At 36.7% G+C, this 19,750-nt stretch overlaps 1 protein-coding gene across 8 annotated transcripts in view; it reads right to left on the reverse strand.

Annotated features, from left to right (window-relative positions):
- The window catches only part of LOC117963883 (echinoderm microtubule-associated protein-like 5), a 51,999-nt gene that overhangs the window by 25,115 nt on the left and 7,134 nt on the right, over positions 1-19,750 (reverse strand). For 6 of the 8 annotated variants that reach the window (XR_009307709.1, XM_058991805.1, XM_058991806.1 and 3 more), the window contains 7 exons: positions 11,058-11,217; positions 9,683-9,781; positions 9,057-9,125; positions 3,069-3,254; positions 2,321-2,456; positions 1,608-1,809; positions 285-422 (listed from right to left, as the gene is read on the reverse strand). Coding sequence is in view for 7 of the 8 variants with exons in the window: in XM_058991805.1 (XP_058847788.1) it covers positions 285-422; positions 1,608-1,809; positions 2,321-2,456; positions 3,069-3,254; positions 9,057-9,125; positions 9,683-9,781; positions 11,058-11,217 (990 nt within the window). In the remaining variant the exon portion in view is untranslated. Of the gene's footprint in view, positions 1-284; positions 423-1,607; positions 1,810-2,320; positions 2,457-3,068; positions 3,255-9,056; positions 9,126-9,682; positions 9,782-11,057; positions 11,218-19,750 lie in introns of those variants that run through there. The other 2 variants (XM_058991807.1, XM_058991808.1) reach the window with 2 other exon arrangements.

The following is a 19,750-nucleotide window of genomic DNA, read 5'->3' on the forward strand; positions in this document are numbered from 1 at the left end:
TATATATTAATATTTCTTATTGAATTCCAGTTAAGTGCTCGTTAATTCATGGTACATTCCACACTTATTATAGATGGATTATTCGATCAGCACTTTTCCAATCATTATTGATAAGAAGCGACTCCAGCATGCATCCTCGTGCAGAATTATAAACTGTGATAATTGGATTATTACTGCAACTGTGGAGAACTTTTTTCCCCTTGATCTGAACTGCAATCTGATAAATCTCAGTCTGGGCTTTATTCCAATAGACATCAGCACTTTCACTGCAGCATGGCACATACCTGACCCGCAACACAGTAAAAGAACCGTCCTTCATTCCAAGAGCAAGATGGATACCATCTGTACTCACAGCAGCACAGCGAATGGGTTCTTCCATATTACAGCGGGCAATCAATGCATGGTCAATGAGACTCCATATCCTACAGATTGAAATTTAATCCAACACAGCCAGAAGGAGGGAGAGAGAAAGGGAGAGACTGGGTTCAGTGTTAAAGATTTTCATTCCACAAGAGTAATTAGAATTGTGACCTTGCAGTAATAGAATGTCGCAATCTTTGCTATGTCAAGTTTATTGGCTTCGTGCTCAGAAAGCACATTGTAAAATGCACAGGTGGATTGCAGCTAAAATACACATTATGAGGAATCAATCTCTGCCATTGATTTTCATGAGGGCTATAAATCTGTACATCCTGAGATGTACATGACACTGTTTACTCTTGATATTCAGGGGATGAAAGCTTAGCATGGCAATCACAACAACTTGCCATTCAATAAGGAAATCAATAAAACACATCTCTCAGGGTCTAAAAACAAGTTGCATCTGCTCGATTGTCTTTTAGACGATTAACATATTTATCAGGGGCAAACATATGCTGGTACTAGTGCTGCACAAAATGATTATTCAATTTATTCTGAGAAGATCGCCACAGGTGAGGGTCACTGGTGTTGATGGGCTAATTTAACATCCCAAGTGAAACAAGTGTATAAGAAAAGCAGCAATCATCACAAATCCAAGCAGCTGTTTCTTCACTTGTTTCACTTGGAATGGTAAATTAGATCAACACCAACGAGCCTCACCTGTGGAGCTTATCTGAATATCCAATTAATCAGTTTGTGCAGCTCATAATTAAATGTTATCATTTAAATAAAAACAATGATTTTCAATGTTGGGTCTAAAAAAAAATTAGATATTTTAATATAAAAGTCTCATAGTATATCATGGTGCAGTGTATGTAAAGCATCACATCTGTACAGTTCATCATTGATATCATATAATATTAACAACACCATTTTTAAAAATGTATTAATTCCCTAAATGCCCATCTACAAACAAGTTTCAATACTGCTGAATCCAACCCCAATCTAGATTAAAATAAACCTCCATCTTGCATGGATGTGCCTTTTACCCATTAAAAAAAAGACAGAAGTCACATTAAAAGAAAGGAAATAAAAAAAGAATACTCTGAAAATGCATTAACCCCACTTTTAAAAATAGTCATTCTTTAGCTTTACTGCTGCACACACACACACTTTTGCTACATGATAATGTCCATGTCTCCAAAGGATTAGCAGCACAGATTAACTTCATGGTCTTTCCTACAAACCTCACAGATCGGTCATCGCTCCCTGTCATTGCTAAAGGCTTTGTGGGATGAACAGCCAGGGCCCACAGCTCCCCCTCGCAGTGGCCCTGCATAATCAGGAAGGGCTTGTTCCGTTCGTGAACCACAACCTCGAATATCTCGCTATCCTGCGTACCCACCAGGATATGATCGCCTCTCCAGCACACACTCCTCACCGAGAGACCTGAAACACACACATGACCACACAAAGGCAGATTTACAGCTAAAATGATTCTGCACAAGACCGGTTTTATTTTCAGCATAATATGGAGGGAGGATCCATTATATATAGTGATGATTATATATAATGCTTCAATTATATACATATATAAAAATTAAAGAAACAGACGATAGGAACTACGAAACACAATATAACAGGATTAGCAAGTTAACCCTCAGACTCACTACAACCTTTGCAATTTTCAGCACTAGTTACTATAGGTAGTGTATTTTTCAAACAGTATATGGGGAAATAAAACAAACGCCCAATTAGAGATTAAAGAGGGGCTAATCAAAAGGAGGTGGCTGCACTTTTCTTTAACCTTTTTCTCTCATTAAAAAGTTCACATCATACCAGCTTTTTATTTTGTGTCCAAGGTTAGCACACCTTGAACTGATTTTTTTTTTTGTGGGTAAAAGCGGTGAGGATGTTTGCTTTGGATTTGTAAAGATGTGTACAGTGAGTAATATTTCACCTTTATATCCTTGGTCTGTTTCCCTGAGATCAATCACAGTAATTGGTTTGAAATTTAAATCCCACAGGCGAACACAGCCATCTCGCCCCCCTGTGGCAAATCCTTCCTCGCAAGCATTCATGCTGAAAATTCCTGACTGAAGAAATTAAAATGTGTCGGATTAAAAAAAAACAACATCAACGAATCTGTCAGAGACAAGAAAGGATTCATACATTTCACAACAAACCTCATTTTTATTTTTATTTTATTGAGATAGTGTTGCAGAAATATGCAAACGGAAGCTTTATTTTGATTCATATATATTTAAACGTTTTGAAATATACATCTAGTTTTACAACTATGGTTATTCTGTAAACTTCTAAATAGATGAAGACATGCAAAACTCGAATATGCAGTCAACAGGCCATTAATTATGAGTCTTACAAAAGAACGCTCCAGGGAATCTGGCTGCTGAGGTTAAATATAGCACTGAATCCCTTTAGATATAGTATATGGGCTGACTGGACACGTGGAGCTGTAATCATTTCTATGCTAACCTGACAAAACCACAGAACTATATAATATTGTGTAAGTCGTGAATGTATCTTAAAGTGATTTCAGTCATCAATCATTATGAACACTATCTGATTTGATTATTATCTTATTTTGAAAAGCAGGGTAGCCATGCTTTAGTGAAATGACAGCAGGCCTGTAGGTCAGAATCACACTAAACTGAAAAACACGCTTTTTATAGAAACAGAGCACTTACCCCATGGGCACCTTGCACTGTTCGAGCAAGATTAATTCCCTTCCACACATATATATCCCCATTGAGTGCACCAGAATAAGTTACTTCATCTCTTGCACAGGCCAGGCACAATATTGTCTGCAGATCCCCGGTCTTGCCAAAAACACCACGTTTCGGGGTCAAAGCATTGCCACATATACTCCAAAACTGAAAACATACAAAAGGAAAGCAAGTTTTTTTTTTGTTGTTGTTGTTAATATTTTTTCAACATAACCTCACACATATACAGCTATGGACAAAAGTTAAGTATTGCCTAGAATTTTAGGATTGGAGTAGTTGACATAAGTACTGTATATGGAAAACTACAAAGCGGTATGTAATTCAATATGTTAACGTAACATTATTCAGCAGGTTTTATTTGACTTTATGAAGCAAAATTAGTTAATTCTATAGGGTGATGCAAAACTTTCGGCTGTATCTGTCTCACTTCGCTCTGTGTTTTAAAATAAATCACACTTCAGAGAATTGAAATTGTAATATTCAACTTCTGTTCAGCAAATCCCACAGTTTTTCCCAATCTGCTAGACAAGCAATTAAGCACAAGTACTGTCAGCTGTATGTGCTTGGAAGAAAACAAAACTCCTTGGAGGTTATTCGCTGATTGTAAAGTAGTGTTGTGTTCACATTCACTGGAGCACTTCAGGACACTGGCCTAAAGCAAAAGCCTCAACCCAGTTGTGCTGATATCAGTGTGGTACGCAGCATGCAGCAGGAAGAAATACTACAAATCCGAGAGTGTCAGTTGCTGGATCAGAACTCAGAGACACTGCCTACCAGTATGGCTCATTACAGTATCCTCATGAGGTGATTAACAACTGTTAAGACAGCCTTCAGCCCCCTGCAATGCCAATAAACCTAAGACAAACCACCAAAGGCGTTTTCCAAACACGCTAAAACCATTTACTGTAATTTCTGAAACACTAGGCTTAAAAACTGATGCAAACATTTTACCAAAAATAAAAAACTAAAAAAAGAAAGCTGTTGTGAACCTTCATGTTAGGAGTAAATGAAATAAAAAGAAAATTGCAAATTTATGTTCATTTTCTGGGGGGCTCCATATTAGTAGAATCATGCAAAGTAGAAACATGCAAGCTATAAATAAGAAAAATGTAGGCATTGAAAAACGACTGCAATGCTCATTTTCTTTAAACCACCCACTCATGTGCAAATAAATATGTTATCGATATATGCAGGTGGCACTTAGCCCCCTAACAGTTATTTTGTAAATACGAATAAGATACTCTATGCACGTAAACAATGCCTGTTTTTAGGTTTTAAACCATGAAACTGAAATGCTGGGGATTCAAGACTTTTTTTTCTCTGTGTAGCACATATCGATTTTTTGTTTTTCTTTTTGTTGAATGCAAAAAAAAGTGGATTCTGAGCTATATATGTATCTCCATCATTGTGAACTCCCTAAAGCCTTAATCATCCTTTTGCTAAAGCCAGCTGCATTTATGACTAAGCCTGCTGTGGTCTCCCAGTGGATTGTAGAGGCCTAATCCTCATCTGCTATTCACTTTCTTTTTAAATTAATGAGTGTCAGGATCTGCCATTGTATAGTTATGTTTTAGAGTGTTGGGGTTGGGGTTAGGGTTAAGGCTAGAGTTAGTGTTGGGGTTAGGGTTAGTGTTGGGCTTAGAGTTAGTGTTGGGGTTAGGGTTAGTGTTGGGCTTAGAGTTAGTGTTGGGGTTGGGTTGGGGTTAGTGTTGGGGTTAGAATTAGAGTTAGTGTTGGGGTTGGGGTTAGGGTTAGTGTTGGGGTTAGGGATGTCATGGTATACCGGTTTTATGGTAAACCGCGGTATAAACTGCCATGGTTTTAAAACCGCAACCATTTTTCTATACCATGATTACCGAGTTCACACGGTTTAAGGTGATATGGGCATGTTTTTTATTCACCGTTTGTCCATTGGTGATCCACTGTATGTATGAATGAATGTATGTATGTATGTATGTATGTATGTATGTATGTATGTATGTATGTATGTATGTATGTATGCACGTATGCATGTATGTCACACATTTTCACTTGTATCTAGAGAACTGCTTATCTAATTGTGCTTGGTTGTGCAGGGTGATGTATGAATAATTGATTTACACCACCCTGCACAACTAAGCACAATTAGATAAGCAGTTCTGTATATACAAATGAAAATGTGTGACATACATACATACATACATACATACATACATGCATGCATACATACTTACATACATACAATTCCTTACATACCCAGATTCTGAATAAATTGAGTGTACGTATGCACTGACTATCATCGCAATTGCTGAACTGTAATTCAAACTGCTTCAGCACATGCTGCAGTAAGACTTAGCCTTCTAAGCCACTAAAGCAGCCTTTATATCAATGAATTTGAAGCCCATCTAATTAGACAGGCCCAGCTTTGTGCAGCCCAGATCTCCTGGTCAGACAGATATTTGGAGATCTCAGATGTGTCAGTTATCCTGATTACTACTAGCCGCACAGGTAAATCGTATTACTACAATGGGCTCAGAAGATTGGCCCTTGCATGCCTGAACATGTAAACAAGGATTCTTTGATGCTTGTATTTCAAAAATTAAACCAGACCTTCAGAGAAGATCTCTCCTAATTTCTAAACAAGGGCTTGCTTTTTAATGACACTGTACATTGTTTTTTCATGTTAATATAATTCACAAATTCAGTTAGTATATTGAACTGTGTAAGGACAATTCACTAATGTATTGCCCTCAACCAGTCAGATAGCAAAATAACCTGTAGGAACACCTTAAAAATAGCAGGGCAAATACTGGACAGATTACAGCCGGGAAAATACAGTGGATTATGTTCCTGTAATCTGAGCAAACCCACTTTATGGTGACGTTGGAGTGAATAACAACCTGACTAACAAAAGACATACCTGCAAATACATGGTATATATCTTGATTTATTTACGTTTACATATTTATACATTTGCTTTCATTTCATAGTGAAACAGTAAGGGGCAGCAACATCACTGAATGATTCCTACGACAGAGGATTAATCTTTTCAAATCTCTGGGCTGCACAGAGTGCTATCACTACCAGCATGCAGTGCTTGCAAGCAGATGCCACATGGTTTTAAGGGTAAAGACCCAGGAATTATGTGGATCAAATACTGGGCTGTTGGTACTGCTACATGCTATTGGTACTAGCGGGTGAACACAAATTTGCATTGTACTGTAGGGAGTCTTGAGTACAAGCAAGGACAACTTGGTAATGCTTTCCTGTGAAAAAAATTAATAGGAAAGCTTTATAGTATTTTAGTCAGCAGTGTTCAAGCTAAACTACATTTATTCAGCTTGTTATTAACCCTAGGCATTTTGAAATAAATTCATGGGGTCTGACAGTTCAAGGTTAAAAACAATCCACTATAATGCTTTGTGTATCAGTTGGATACAGGGAGCTCTGCAATGTTATACAATCATTTCAATGTTTTGTAATTTCTTTCACAAGTATATTGAACGTTTTTATTATAAAAGTTTTTATGTATATATTTTTCTTTGTTAGGACTCTGCAGGTCTCCTGTGAATCTGCTCACATCATGGTGGAGTCCCCTTCACATCACCACCTCGTGATTCAAACAATCATGTGCTTTATTTTCATGGGTTTTACTTTCCCCTCGCCGTGTGGTTAAAAACTCCTCACCACCATGTGTAGATGAAATCAAGACCTGACTGTGCTGTTATAACAGACTTCACCTGGCATTCTTCATTATTTTTTACATTTCCCCAAAGCCAGACTCCCGGTATACTTTCCACATTCACAATAAGTTTCATATGATTTTTCATAAAAGAAAAACGGGTGTCAACGTTGCAATCGTGATCAGAACAGCGCCTTCACTGCAAAGAAAGGAAATCTGGCAAGTGGAGGCACCAAGAAACGGACTTCCAGATTATTTAACTGTGAGTGCCTTCCAATGAACGGGCCCCATTTATACTGATGAAGGGCAGTACTGAAAAAAAGCCAATTGACATTATAATCACCCTACATATACAGTAAGAGATATATACATTTGAGTCGTGCAGTTAAGCACCCTACATTTAGCATTCAAGCAAATCTGTCTTTCTGAAAATAAATCTCATTAAAATTCATCAGGGTAAGAAGAGTCGCAACCCACATTAAAAAAAAAAAAGTATAGTTTTCAGCGATAGAGTGTGGAAAAATTAGAACCAAAACTATTCTTTCAAATGTTATCAGTGTTTTCCAGAAATGTATTTAGTCCACTTCATCCCTGAAAGGAAAGACACACTTCAAACTTAGGTTATTGTGAAAAAAGATATATATAATAATAATTCAAATGAACTTTAGTGCTTCTTGAACAGATATACAGGCTCCTTTTAGGACTCATCTTCTTTGCCTTTTCAGCTTAAGTTGCCACATAAGTAGCAGAACTGGAGAACAAATCCAGTAATAAATAACAAGGACAGATCCATTTCACTATGAGGTGTACAAATGGGCAGTGCAACACTGTGATCTGGTCACCAGGCTCCTAGATAAACTACCCAGTGCCTTACTGGTAATGCATTTGCACAGCATCAAATATCTCTGTAGCGGTTCAGTTTCTTGACAACACCAATTTAAAAACAGAAGAAATCTGCAGTGGCATGATAAACAAAATGCAAAAAACACCAAAAAAAATAAGAAAACAAAATTGCACATTAAAATCAAAATCAGCCATTGAAGCCAGAATACCAGAATGAAACTACTGCATTTCAATTTTTAGTAACATTTAAAATATAATTTGTACTGTCACGCAAGAATGCTGAAACAAACAAAAAAAAATAATATAAAAAACAGGGACAAGATGTTTACACATTCTACAGAAGAATGCACTGATAATCTTATAAAATCAATAAAGTCATTGCTGTTGGGGAAGATGTATAATTTAACTTGGCAGCCTTGGCTGGATGTAATTGCATTGCCTGGACACCATTAATCTCAGAATAGCAGGCATTTCAAAAGGACACACAGCGTACTCTATGCATCCTTCAGTTCAGTTTGGAATGGTTTTTTCCCCTCAACAGCAGTGCAAAAAGTCAATTCACTTTATATTATTCAGTATATTATACTATTCAGCCAATATATTAAGATAGAGAGATCCAGATTGAACTGTCGGAAACCAGTGATGTTTGATAATACCAACTTGTCAGAAACATTTATTACTGGTATTCTTGGACACGTTTTGCCGCTTTTCTTCAATTAAACCAGTGTAGTCAAAGATTTCTTTCCACTTCTGAAAGACAACGCAAATTAATTCCCCTAAAACGAACATGACTAGCAATTGCATTTTACAGTAAATAAACTAAAATCAGCACAAACAAGGACCAACAGAAACCGCTCCAAATCTAAAACAAAACAGATTTCCCACATGGAAGAACAGTTTTCCATTACAGTATATCCTGCAAATACGCCGGACCGCTTGGAAATGAAAGCAGAAGCCTTCTATGTACTTGTGTGCTGCAAACTCTCAATTGTGTAACTTGTGTGCCTGCGTTGTTTGTCTCAACTCTGTATCGCTGCACATCTGTCTTAGTCTTGCTTCGCTCTCAACACCTTGGCAATTATCTCCCTAGTTCTAAAGTTACCTAGCCTGTACTTCATTCACATAAGAGGCTGCGACAAGTCTGATGGTCTACCACAATACCAATAGTCCAATTAGGGGAGCCCTGAAATACTTTATGAGGTCATCATTAGTAATACTCGCTAAATAAGCAAGTAACACAAAATAAGTAAATCTTATAATTGCTTTTTAAAAGTATGACATAACTAGTGCTTTCTCAACTCAGGGAAAGCTGATGCGAATACACGTTTGTTGCCTTTCTATATTGTTATAACAATACTAGTACATATTCCACAATGACAGATACAATACAATCGTAGCTCATTGTTCATGAAAGCCGCAGTAGTGCAGTATATTCTGTACAATACCTTGATGTGCTTAACCCCACAGCTTACTAGTTTACTAGGTTGGTACAAATCCCAAGAGATGTCAAATATCTGTAAAGTGCAGAAAAAAATATATTATTAAGATTGTTTATTATTTGCATTTATTTTGTATTTGTAGTGATTTAAACAAGTGCATGATCAAAATAAGACAGTAAATAGTATTTTTTTAAAATAAAAAACACAATATCTATATATATATATATATATATATATATATATATATATATATATATATATATATATATATATATATATATATAAATGTATTATATATAAATACCGTATGCAATCCAGGACAGTAAGTAACTGTGAAGGTAACCTACAAAAATGACTGCTGGTTTTTCCTGGCACTGCCACAACAGTTACTATGCAGTCTACTGCAGCATGAAAATCACACACATTTACTGTATCTTTAAATCACTAATCTTTGTAATTCATTAAGTACTTTATCAAAATGTGCCTTAAGTACTCAAATCCTATAACCCTTAATCTGTTCTTTAACCTCCAGGAATTCGTTTTCCACTTTGAATGGCATAACAGCAATTCAGGTGAGACATGTAATCAATATTTAATTTGCAAAGTAAGATAGAAACTGATCATCACGTTACCCTATCTGTGTGGCCTGGAGCTGTAGCCAGCACTTTTCCTCGTCTCCAATCCCACACACACATTGTGTTTTTAGAATCCAAACCTACAGACACTAAACACTGCAAAAAGGAAATAAAATGGAATGGAATTATACAAAATGTACATTTTAATAGCGTCATGTACTTTTCTTTCACACATTCTTGTATTTGTGGGTTTATATAAAAAATAAAAAAACAGACAACGAAAGCATTGAGAAACGTGATTGTAAGTACGGCAGCTTAGTTAAGACACAGTTCCTTTATCCTCACAGTACAAATGAAAAATGAAGATGTTTGTATGCACTAGACAGGATTACATGGTCACAGCTCGGCATTGTGCCTTGACACTGGATACATTCCAAGACACATTCTGCATCCAGGAGCAGACATAAAAGCTCTGCCATTCTGCAATGAAGATGTGAGGGGGAAAAAAGGGTACACGGCACCATTTGCATTAGCAATAAAGTGAAATAAGGCACTTCTTACACCTTTTGGGGTTTACATAAACTTTAAGCGCTCTTCCAGATTAAAATGTTTAACATGGAAATCTCAGTTTACTGCTCGGGAAGCTAAAGGAGACTCCCAAAGGGTTGAACCTTTTTTTAAGAGAACTTGGGCTGCATTTTAGAAGGATTTAAGCAGGTCTTTAATTGACTTAGTAATTCAATCAGAAACAAACACCTTGCGTGTGCTTAAGAGGTCTTTAATCATATATATTATCGTGTAGCTGATAACCGCGTACTTCCTAATTCCCTTGCTTGGAAAGGTATAAGAAATGTAACAGAAGCAAAATACAGGCGCAGTTTTTCGAAAGCAGACTGTTTTTGTTTTATTTAAAAGTGAAACGTGTAACTGGATTCTAGACAAGATGGTGCATCTCTAAATAGTTATATCCTAGAAAGCAAAAGTCTTAAATAAATAAATGAATATGCTACCTGACACCATGCAACACATCCTTCAAATGCTCGGGTGAAACCGAAGAGAACAGTGTAGCGTGAAGGATTATTAACACAACTGCCTCCCTCTATAAAAAGTATGCAATATACAAATTTCGCACTGCCAATAGTACATTTTTGTAGTTTATTTATAATGGGTTTCAATTTGTCTTCTAATAGAAACTGGTGCAACTACTGATTGCTTTGCCGTTGCCTGATACTCTCTCCCTCTCTTCACACCAAGATTCAAAATGGATGTCATCAAGAGTTGACATCCATTTAGTGACCCACCCACCCCCCCACCCCCCTCCCCCGTTGGTACCGTAGTTGCATGTATTGAATGTAGACATGAAATGATTATCAGTTCTAATAAAAAAAATCTTTTTTGAAATGTGTATTTAGGCAATGGAAATAATACATACCTGTCCATCAACATCAAATGCCAGGCAGGCTATTCCGTGTGTGTGGACATCTTTTAAAATTGAGACAGTCTGCACTGTGTAGGAATCCCACACACAGATATAGGGTTCCTTCCCAACTTGCCCTGTTGCCACCAATACTTGCTCAGGATGTAAAGCTAAACTGTAAAGAAACATACAGTAAATATCCCGGACATCATGAAAAGTCCTATATAAAAGCATGTTATGGTTGCTGTTGTATAACATATTGTAAGTGGATCCTGAATTGCCTGATGGCCCCACATTTCTGCTTTTATCAGACAGCAATCCTAACAAATCAACATTATCTACAGTCTATGGCGATACTATAAAACCATGGCAGTAGTCATGTGTATATATCAAATATACACTGTACCAGGAAGCAGAATAGCAAATAGTAAGTTGTTTGTGTTTTAATAAAAGGGCAACTGAAGTAAATGCATTATGTTTGATAAAGGAAATCCTCATAAAAGGTGTAATCTGTGTTCTATGTTATATGTAAGGTTTCCAAAAGAACAGGATGAATTCCATTCCAGTGCAGACATTGTGAAGAATGTCAGAAGAGTGTTTAAGTCCACAATGCATCTGACTCTTACACTATTCCCCATCAGACCAGGCTACATCATTCACTAAATATCGCTCCAGCTGCTTTTTATCCTTCATACAAACCAGTATCCCAATCCGCTGCTGGGATGTGTTTGAACCACGCAAACCATGCATAGCATGACATTCACATTGTGTCAAATAATTGAGTCACACACTTTACAATTTCTACCCCCATCTGCACATACAGTATATAGACAGGAAGTTGGTGGCTGGCATAGTTGAAAGGCCACAGTATCATGTGATTTCAAGGAATTAAGGAAAGCTGTTCAGCAAGCACAAAGCCAGGCAAACAATAAACAATAACTCAATGTTGAACAACTATCACCATAAAATAGTAAGGGACATGTAAAAAAAAAAAAAGTGATGATACTTAAACTTTATATTGTGTGTAACATTTAACTTATATTGCCTAGTATACAAAACTGTAACTTGATTCTGTACAAGAAAAAACATGACTTAGTACAGTACACAGATTTACAGTTTATGTATTCACTAATTGGGAAGCCAAGTTTAACATGTGTAAGCCAATATTTTGTTATCGGTCTATGTATGCTATAGTTTTCCCAAAATATATGAGTATGTATAAAACAAACACATTACTTTCTTGAAGTCACAGGGTAGCATCATTAGGCATGAAATATTGAAAACATTTTGAACAATCCACAGCAACACACTGGCTGTTGGTTCCATCATTATAAGTCAGCACTATTCAACAGATTGCCAAACTCTGAAGCTGTCAGGATCCCTGCAAGTTTTAATAAGAGCTGACAGTGCTTGGGTCACAATGCGCGCCCTACACCACGATACAACACAGGGACATCCAGCAGTCACATCTGAATCTCACAGCCTTGTCTAAACAGAGCTGTAAAGCATCTGCAACTCCCTCAAGACAGGAAGCTTTCTGGAGGAGTAAAAAGAGCAAGCATTATATAACCCTGTTGACTGGGAATGTGTGCAGGTTACACAATCAGAATATTGTGTTAACATTATTTTTCTCAGTTTGTAGATCTGATCCAGTTTATATGAGCAGCCATCTAGTTCAGGGGTGGCCAACTCTGGTCCTGGAGAGCCACAATCCAGCAGGTTTTACAGGTAACCCTTAATCATCCATTTCTAAAGACAATTTCATTCTGACTAGTTAAGCAGTAATTTTCTCAGTGAAGTACTTTAGAGATAATTTGGAACATAAACCTGGACACCCTACATCTCTCATGGACCAGAGCTGACCACTCCTGATTTAATGGAACAAATTAACTTACTAAAAGATCAACAACTTACTTTCTTCAGAAATGGATGATTAAGGGTTACCTATAAAACCTGCTGGACTGTGGCTCTCCAGGACCAGGACCAGGACCAGGCCCCCTCATCTAGTAGAAAGTGTGCTTACATTAAATAACTTTGACTAAAGTTGTGAACTGTTTTGGAATACTGCTAGTTTTTTTTAGTTTTTTTACTAATTTTCACATACAATTAAGGCTGACACCTTTACAATGGGTAAACGCCTCAGTTTAGTTTATTAGTAATAAACGTTTAGAAATTCCATAAACTATAAACAAGTCTGAATCACTTATAATATTTTTTTTTTGTATTACACTGCAATTGCATACTGACAACAATGCAATCTGGTTTGTTATTAAATAACCTAGCTTTTTTCTTGCAAAGTCTGACTGTAGATGTGTTTTTTTTTGTTTTTTTTAAATAACTGGGTGCCAGCACCGGTACGTAAGCTCCTGTTATGAAACTACAGAGTCCACAATGCACCTGAACTGTTTTAATGGGTGTCCGCAGTATTTTTTTTTTTTCATAATCAGATTATATGGGACGGAGCACTTCCGCACCAGGCATCCCGTCAGGCTGTGAGTATTCTAGTGACAATTCTTGGCTGTGTCAACCCAGGCCAGTGACAGAACCAACAAGCCCTGAGGCACCTGTACGGTACTGACCACTTCAGTGTCCCATCGGCTGAGCAAATGTTCATGAACAAAGATCAGCGTGCATTGCATGCACTACATTAACTTGAGGTTGAATGATTCAAGAGCAATTGTATTTTCTGCCTTGCCCTGTCATATACTGTGCTATAATGCCACAGGAAGGCTTCCACAGTTATAATAAGCAGGTTTTGCATACTGTAAGCAGTTATTATACCAATGTTTTTTTTTTTTAGCGAAGAGTCTACAGAATGGCAGGTTATGCAACGCTGACTCAAACTGACTGATGATTCCTTTCTTCAACAGTCTAAGTTTGCTTGTCAAGATTACTGTATGCTGTGTACTGAAAAAAACATTAGCATTTTATCTTTTAAGTGTGACTGCTGTTTAATCCATGCTATACAAACTTACATATTTTTTTTTTTCTTTACATGAATGCAACATTCAACTGTGATACAGTACTTGGCTCCAAATATAAATATATAAAATGTATGGACATATTACGAGAAGTCAAGCAAATTCATTGTCAGGGTCATTATCATCACTGAGTTTATGGATACTTACAAATTATTGTGTCTTCATACTATCATTGAGTGAAGCATATATATACAGTAGCAGTAAGCAGTCTTGTTAAAACTGTAAATACACATTAGAAAAAGTAAGAAAGTAAACTGACAAAAATCATTTTTGATAACACACTAGATAAGATTAATATGCTAGAACAATTTTCAACTGTTAACTGATAGTTTATTGGCAAAATAACCTGACAACAACATTTTGAATCCCCCAGGGTAAATTATGGCCTGACCTGAGAACATGAACTATAGCTAACGCAGATTCACTTGTTATTACTCTTGGAATTGGCCAGGGAATGTTTAGTACTTTTTCATGTTAGTGAATTCTAATACATGTCCGAGTTGGATCACAAGACACAAAACTCCAACAACGTTAAATGAACTGGGACAGATGCAAGGCAAGGTTTCTCTCAAAATGCAGTTGTTCAAGTTACTGTTCAAGTCGCTGGCTGTTTCCGTATGAGTAACATTAACTATGTAAACATTTCATTATCCAACACATTGACAAGACGGATTAACTTGAAACCCTTACTAAACAAAATCAATAGAAATCTGGACAGATGGGCCAGTTAATCTGGCCCCCTGGGTAAAATAAATGTCATCAGTAAACAGTAGCAGCAGCCTACACTCCCCCCAGTAAATTGCATATCTTCAAAGGACCCTCTGCCCTTCCCTTAATAGGTCAAAATGAAGATTAACTGTGCAGTACCATACATTGAAAAACAGGACTACAACCCTGGGCAGAAGCCCTTCAATATACCTTAATTCACTTGTCCGTCACCTGACAATCACACAGATTGGTTGACCTCAAAGGGCATTAGTAAATTGTAGGGTATTGGAAACACAGTGCCTTAAAATCTAGAAGGATGTTTGTCTAAGATAGCAAATCGCTCCAATGCTCACGGATCTCAGCAAGTACTGTAGGTTCAAGCAGCAACCAACTTTTAATCGAACATCAGACAGGTTATAATCTACAATAATGTATGCATTGAGATCGCTTGGTTATTGATTAACTGTTCCATCTCTAGTGTTTTCAGTGTATAGGGGAAACGCTTGGTTATTGATTAACTGTTGCATCTCTAGTGTTTTCAGTATATAGGGGAAACGCTTGGTTATTGATTAGCTGTTACACCTCTAGTGTTTTCAGTATATAGGGGAAACGCTTGGTTATTGATTACATTTTATGTATTTCTCTCACCGTTATGAAACTGTAAATATATTTTCAAACCTCCAACAGGTCGGATCTGTGTTATAAGAGGAGTCACAAAGCAAACACCCATCCATTCAAGAAAACATAAAAAAGAACTGAAACGACTACATTTTTTATATGAGAAGACATTCTTGACTTTCTCCAGTCAATCACAGGTGGGAACAGCTTTTACAATGGCACTGTCGACAGTATCATAGACAGTGACATAACACAAAAGGACTTAAATGAAAAAAAGCAGGAGAAGCAAACTTAAAACACCTGACAGGCAAGATCTCCAGTTAGGGTCTAATCCACTGAACAAAAGGATTTGATCTCTTATAGAACATAGTTAGAGCTGAGCCTTGCTTCCCATTTTTAAAGCTTAAAAATGTTCAATTTGCCACCAGTTGGCTGGAAACATAACACCTTCCTTACTGAAGAGCCTTGTGCAGGAAGTACAGGAACCATCCCCCCGCAATCATTCCTGTAAGAGATTCAAATATCGGCTTTGACTTTTGGAGAGAATTGGTATGAAAAATAAATAAAGAAGAACACTTTGCAGTTGCAGCTACCCTTCTGAGCCCAAGGTTAAATGTATTCTTTCGGTCGTTTTGCACAGATTTCACTGGACACAAGTCAGCCTCAACATGAATAAAATGCAGTAAAATATTCCAACATGTGTTGTACATGCCAAGCACATTAACGCATTATCTATTCATGCACCACACATACTGTGGCTCTCAACTATATCTGAAAAATGTAAATTTAATGAGCCCTGCCTTTTCTGAAGAAAGTGTATTTTTTTTCAAGTCTTTCATAAATGTGGAAGATGTGAAGGACTTTTTGATTTTATATATTCATTGAAGAGCCAATGTATTACTTAAAGATGGAGCTGGATTCTTTCTTGTCTGTCTGTCTGTATATATATATATATATATATATATATATATATATATATATATATATATATATATATATATATGCTAAATTATTCAACACAGCAGCAAGAACTGCTTTCATCTCTGATTCCTGAAGGGATCTGACATTTTTGAATATAATTACAATCTTGTATAATCCTTCAGTTTCTTTAATATAGTGAATTCCACATTAATCCCTTTTAGTAGATGTAAATTCTGTTCACAGAGTAAGTCAAATTTCAGATTTTATGGATGGAAATGCATTAAAAAACTATTTTTGAAAATACAGTGCACTGCTATACCACTGCAGTTAGAATGCAGAGCTCTATTTATGACAGCCTGCCAAGAAGGTGGGGAGTGTGACCTTTCTATCATGCTGCTTCACAACGTACTGCAAATAATTAGCTAGCACCCTATGAAAAAAAGATGGCAAGCTTTAAATTTCAATATAATACATGAACCATTCTGTATGTCTTTAAATTGACTTCAAAGCTGATTTCATTTCAGTAAACCAGTACAGTAAAATGCACAGCAAGTTCTCACCACACACAACTCTTAGTGAAGATCACATTTGAATTTGTACATTTTGGGGTTATTTGAAAAGGCCTGTATTTGATCAGCAGACACAGGTGATTGCAGATCATATCTACACAAATATACAATGCTGTGCTGTATGAATGTTACATACTTGTTTTCTCTGCTGTAGCTTTTCATTTTTCATGCCATTGCAATTATTTAAATGACCTGGATATTTCAGATCCCTCTGGCTGAAGGCATGACTCCACAAGGGAACATTATGAGAACAATGCTCCTCCGTACACAGAGGACTCAAGCAAGCATGCAATCACAGCAATCACAGCAATCACAGCAAGCATGCAATCACAGCAATCACAGCAATCACAGCAAGCATGCAATCACAGCGATCACAGCAAGCATGCAATCACAGCAATCACAGCAATCACAGCAAGCATGCAATCACAGCAATCACAGCAAGCATGCAATCACAGCAATCACAGCAAGCATGCAATCACAGCAATCACAGCAATCACAGCAAGCATGCAATCACAGCGATCACAGCAAGCATGCAATCACAGCAATCACAGCAATCACAGCAAGCATGCAATCACAGCGATCACAGCAAGCATGCAATCACAGCAATCACAGCAAGCATGCAATCACAGCGATCACAGCAAGCATGCAATCACAGCGATCACAGCAATCACAGCCCAGCAGTTCAGCTCCATGGATCGAAACAGTCAAAAAGGTCAATGCCGACCAATACTGCCGTATCCACAAACAATATCAGGATGAAAAAATAACATATCAGGATGGTCCTGTCAACAAGCCCATTTGAATGAATGTTCAGAACAGAGCAGTTTGGAGGCGATGGTGAATGCAACCAAATACAAATGTACCCTATTTATAGCCCACTGTGTTGAAATAATTTGATTACAGAAGCTTGCAAAAGTTAGCATATGGACTACTGTCACATACAGTATCTGTTAATATCACCAAAACTGTTAACATACTCTGCCTTCTCAAAATGGATAGATGACACATTGTAGAATAGGCGTTCTTGCAACATACAAGGATATGTTAACACTCAGTGAGTAATGGCTGTTTATCATGCATTATGATTTTGATTATTAACTATCTACGGTACAATAACCTCTGACTGTTGCAAAAAAATGTATATCCCGGTTCAACAAGCCATAACAACAAGCCATAGCCTCTTTCAAACCCATCCCAAGGGCACCCTATGGTTTATAATAGTTTCACTCGCACTTGTATTTGCTAATGAAAATGAGTCATTTTAACACACAGGAAACTCTGGCGTGCTGTGTAGTGCCTCATCATCTGAAATGCCTACCATTCTGAGTTTTGCTGTTGCTACAAATTCAGCCAATTAACTAAGCTCCGAGTATGCACATCTAAATCATTGCCTTGTGTGTAAAAAACAAACAAAACATTGAAATGTTCCAGTTAATGAAGTAAAGTGTACCGGAGAGTAAAGAGCTATTGATTTCTAATGTTTCATGTATGAGCTTTTTTTGTTGGTGGACTGGGTAATGTTAATGCATAACACAATACAGACTATGGAGGCCCCAGGTACAAGGCAGCATGAATATATATATATATATATATATATATATATATATATATATATATATATATATATATATATATATATTCCTGAAAATGCAAAGGCACAGGCACCCTTCACAGTTCTTGACATGTACAGCCTCTAATAATCGAAGCACAATGTATAAAATCTTGGATTTATACAGTAGCCCTACTCTATACATTCATTGTCATGTTCTCACTCATTCTGCATAGTCAAATAGCTAATTGACTTTGCACTGTGAGACCAATGAAATCACCAACCCACGGTAAACCCTCCATCCCACCCAGAGCTCCTCTAGAAGTCAGGCCTGATCCATTCTAAAGCAGCGTTCACCTTGCTTGCTCTTGCCAGGGATTAGATAAGGAGAAGGATTAGCACATTTCTAACAGTCTGTTTTTATCTCCCTTGGCTTCCTATAAAGCACATCTAATCCACTCACAGATAAGGCAGCATGTACAGAATCTACCTGCAGAGGAGCATTAGAAAATGAAGCCTTGACAACACAAGTACTTTGACAATGCTGCTTGTATTCAAAATCACATCAGATGCCATACCTTAGCTCTTGACTGGTATTCAGATACTGCACATCTTGCTTGTTTTTAACACAAAAGCAAGGCACCTACAGTATAGACTACAGTTGCCTAATGTATATAAAGGTTACCATTGTAAAAGAATACTGAAAGTATGGTACAAATGATTTTATACGAATCACATACTGAACCAATATTTTGCATACAGCATAGGAATGTTCCTTTCTTCAGAGTATATGATGCTTTTAGTAAAATAAATTATTCTTCACTCTAGTTTCTGTTTGTAAATCAAGAGTAAAACACACTGAAATTAAATTCTAAATTCAATAGGTTAAAATACACCACATACAAAGTTCTTGCATTTCAGTGTTGCAGCTGTCAAAACTAGAAGCATGTTCCTCTACCAAAGCAGTTGTTGTACATAGCAGGATACAGTTTAAAATAATAAAAAAAAAATGTTTCCATGCCAATTTGTTTCCATGGCAACAACAGTCTTTGCATAAAACTGATATATATATATATATATATATATATATATATATATATATATATATATATATATATATATATATAATTTATTTATTTTTTAATGGCTCCTGGGCTACTACTTATTTTAAAAAAATGTTTTAAAACCAATCCCCTGCTATAGGACTACAGGACTGCTTCAATGATCTAAACCATGGCAGAATTGTATTTAACATTTAGAGATGTTCAAATCAGGGGTTATTATTATTGGTCCATAGGGGGATTAATACAGTTAAAAGGCTGGCAGTACTTGGCCTAAAAATGTTTTATTTGCATTTGTGTG

Source organism: Acipenser ruthenus, chromosome 18, assembly GCF_902713425.1.
Source record: "Acipenser ruthenus chromosome 18, fAciRut3.2 maternal haplotype, whole genome shotgun sequence".
Taxonomy (NCBI): domain Eukaryota; kingdom Metazoa; phylum Chordata; class Actinopteri; order Acipenseriformes; family Acipenseridae; genus Acipenser; species Acipenser ruthenus.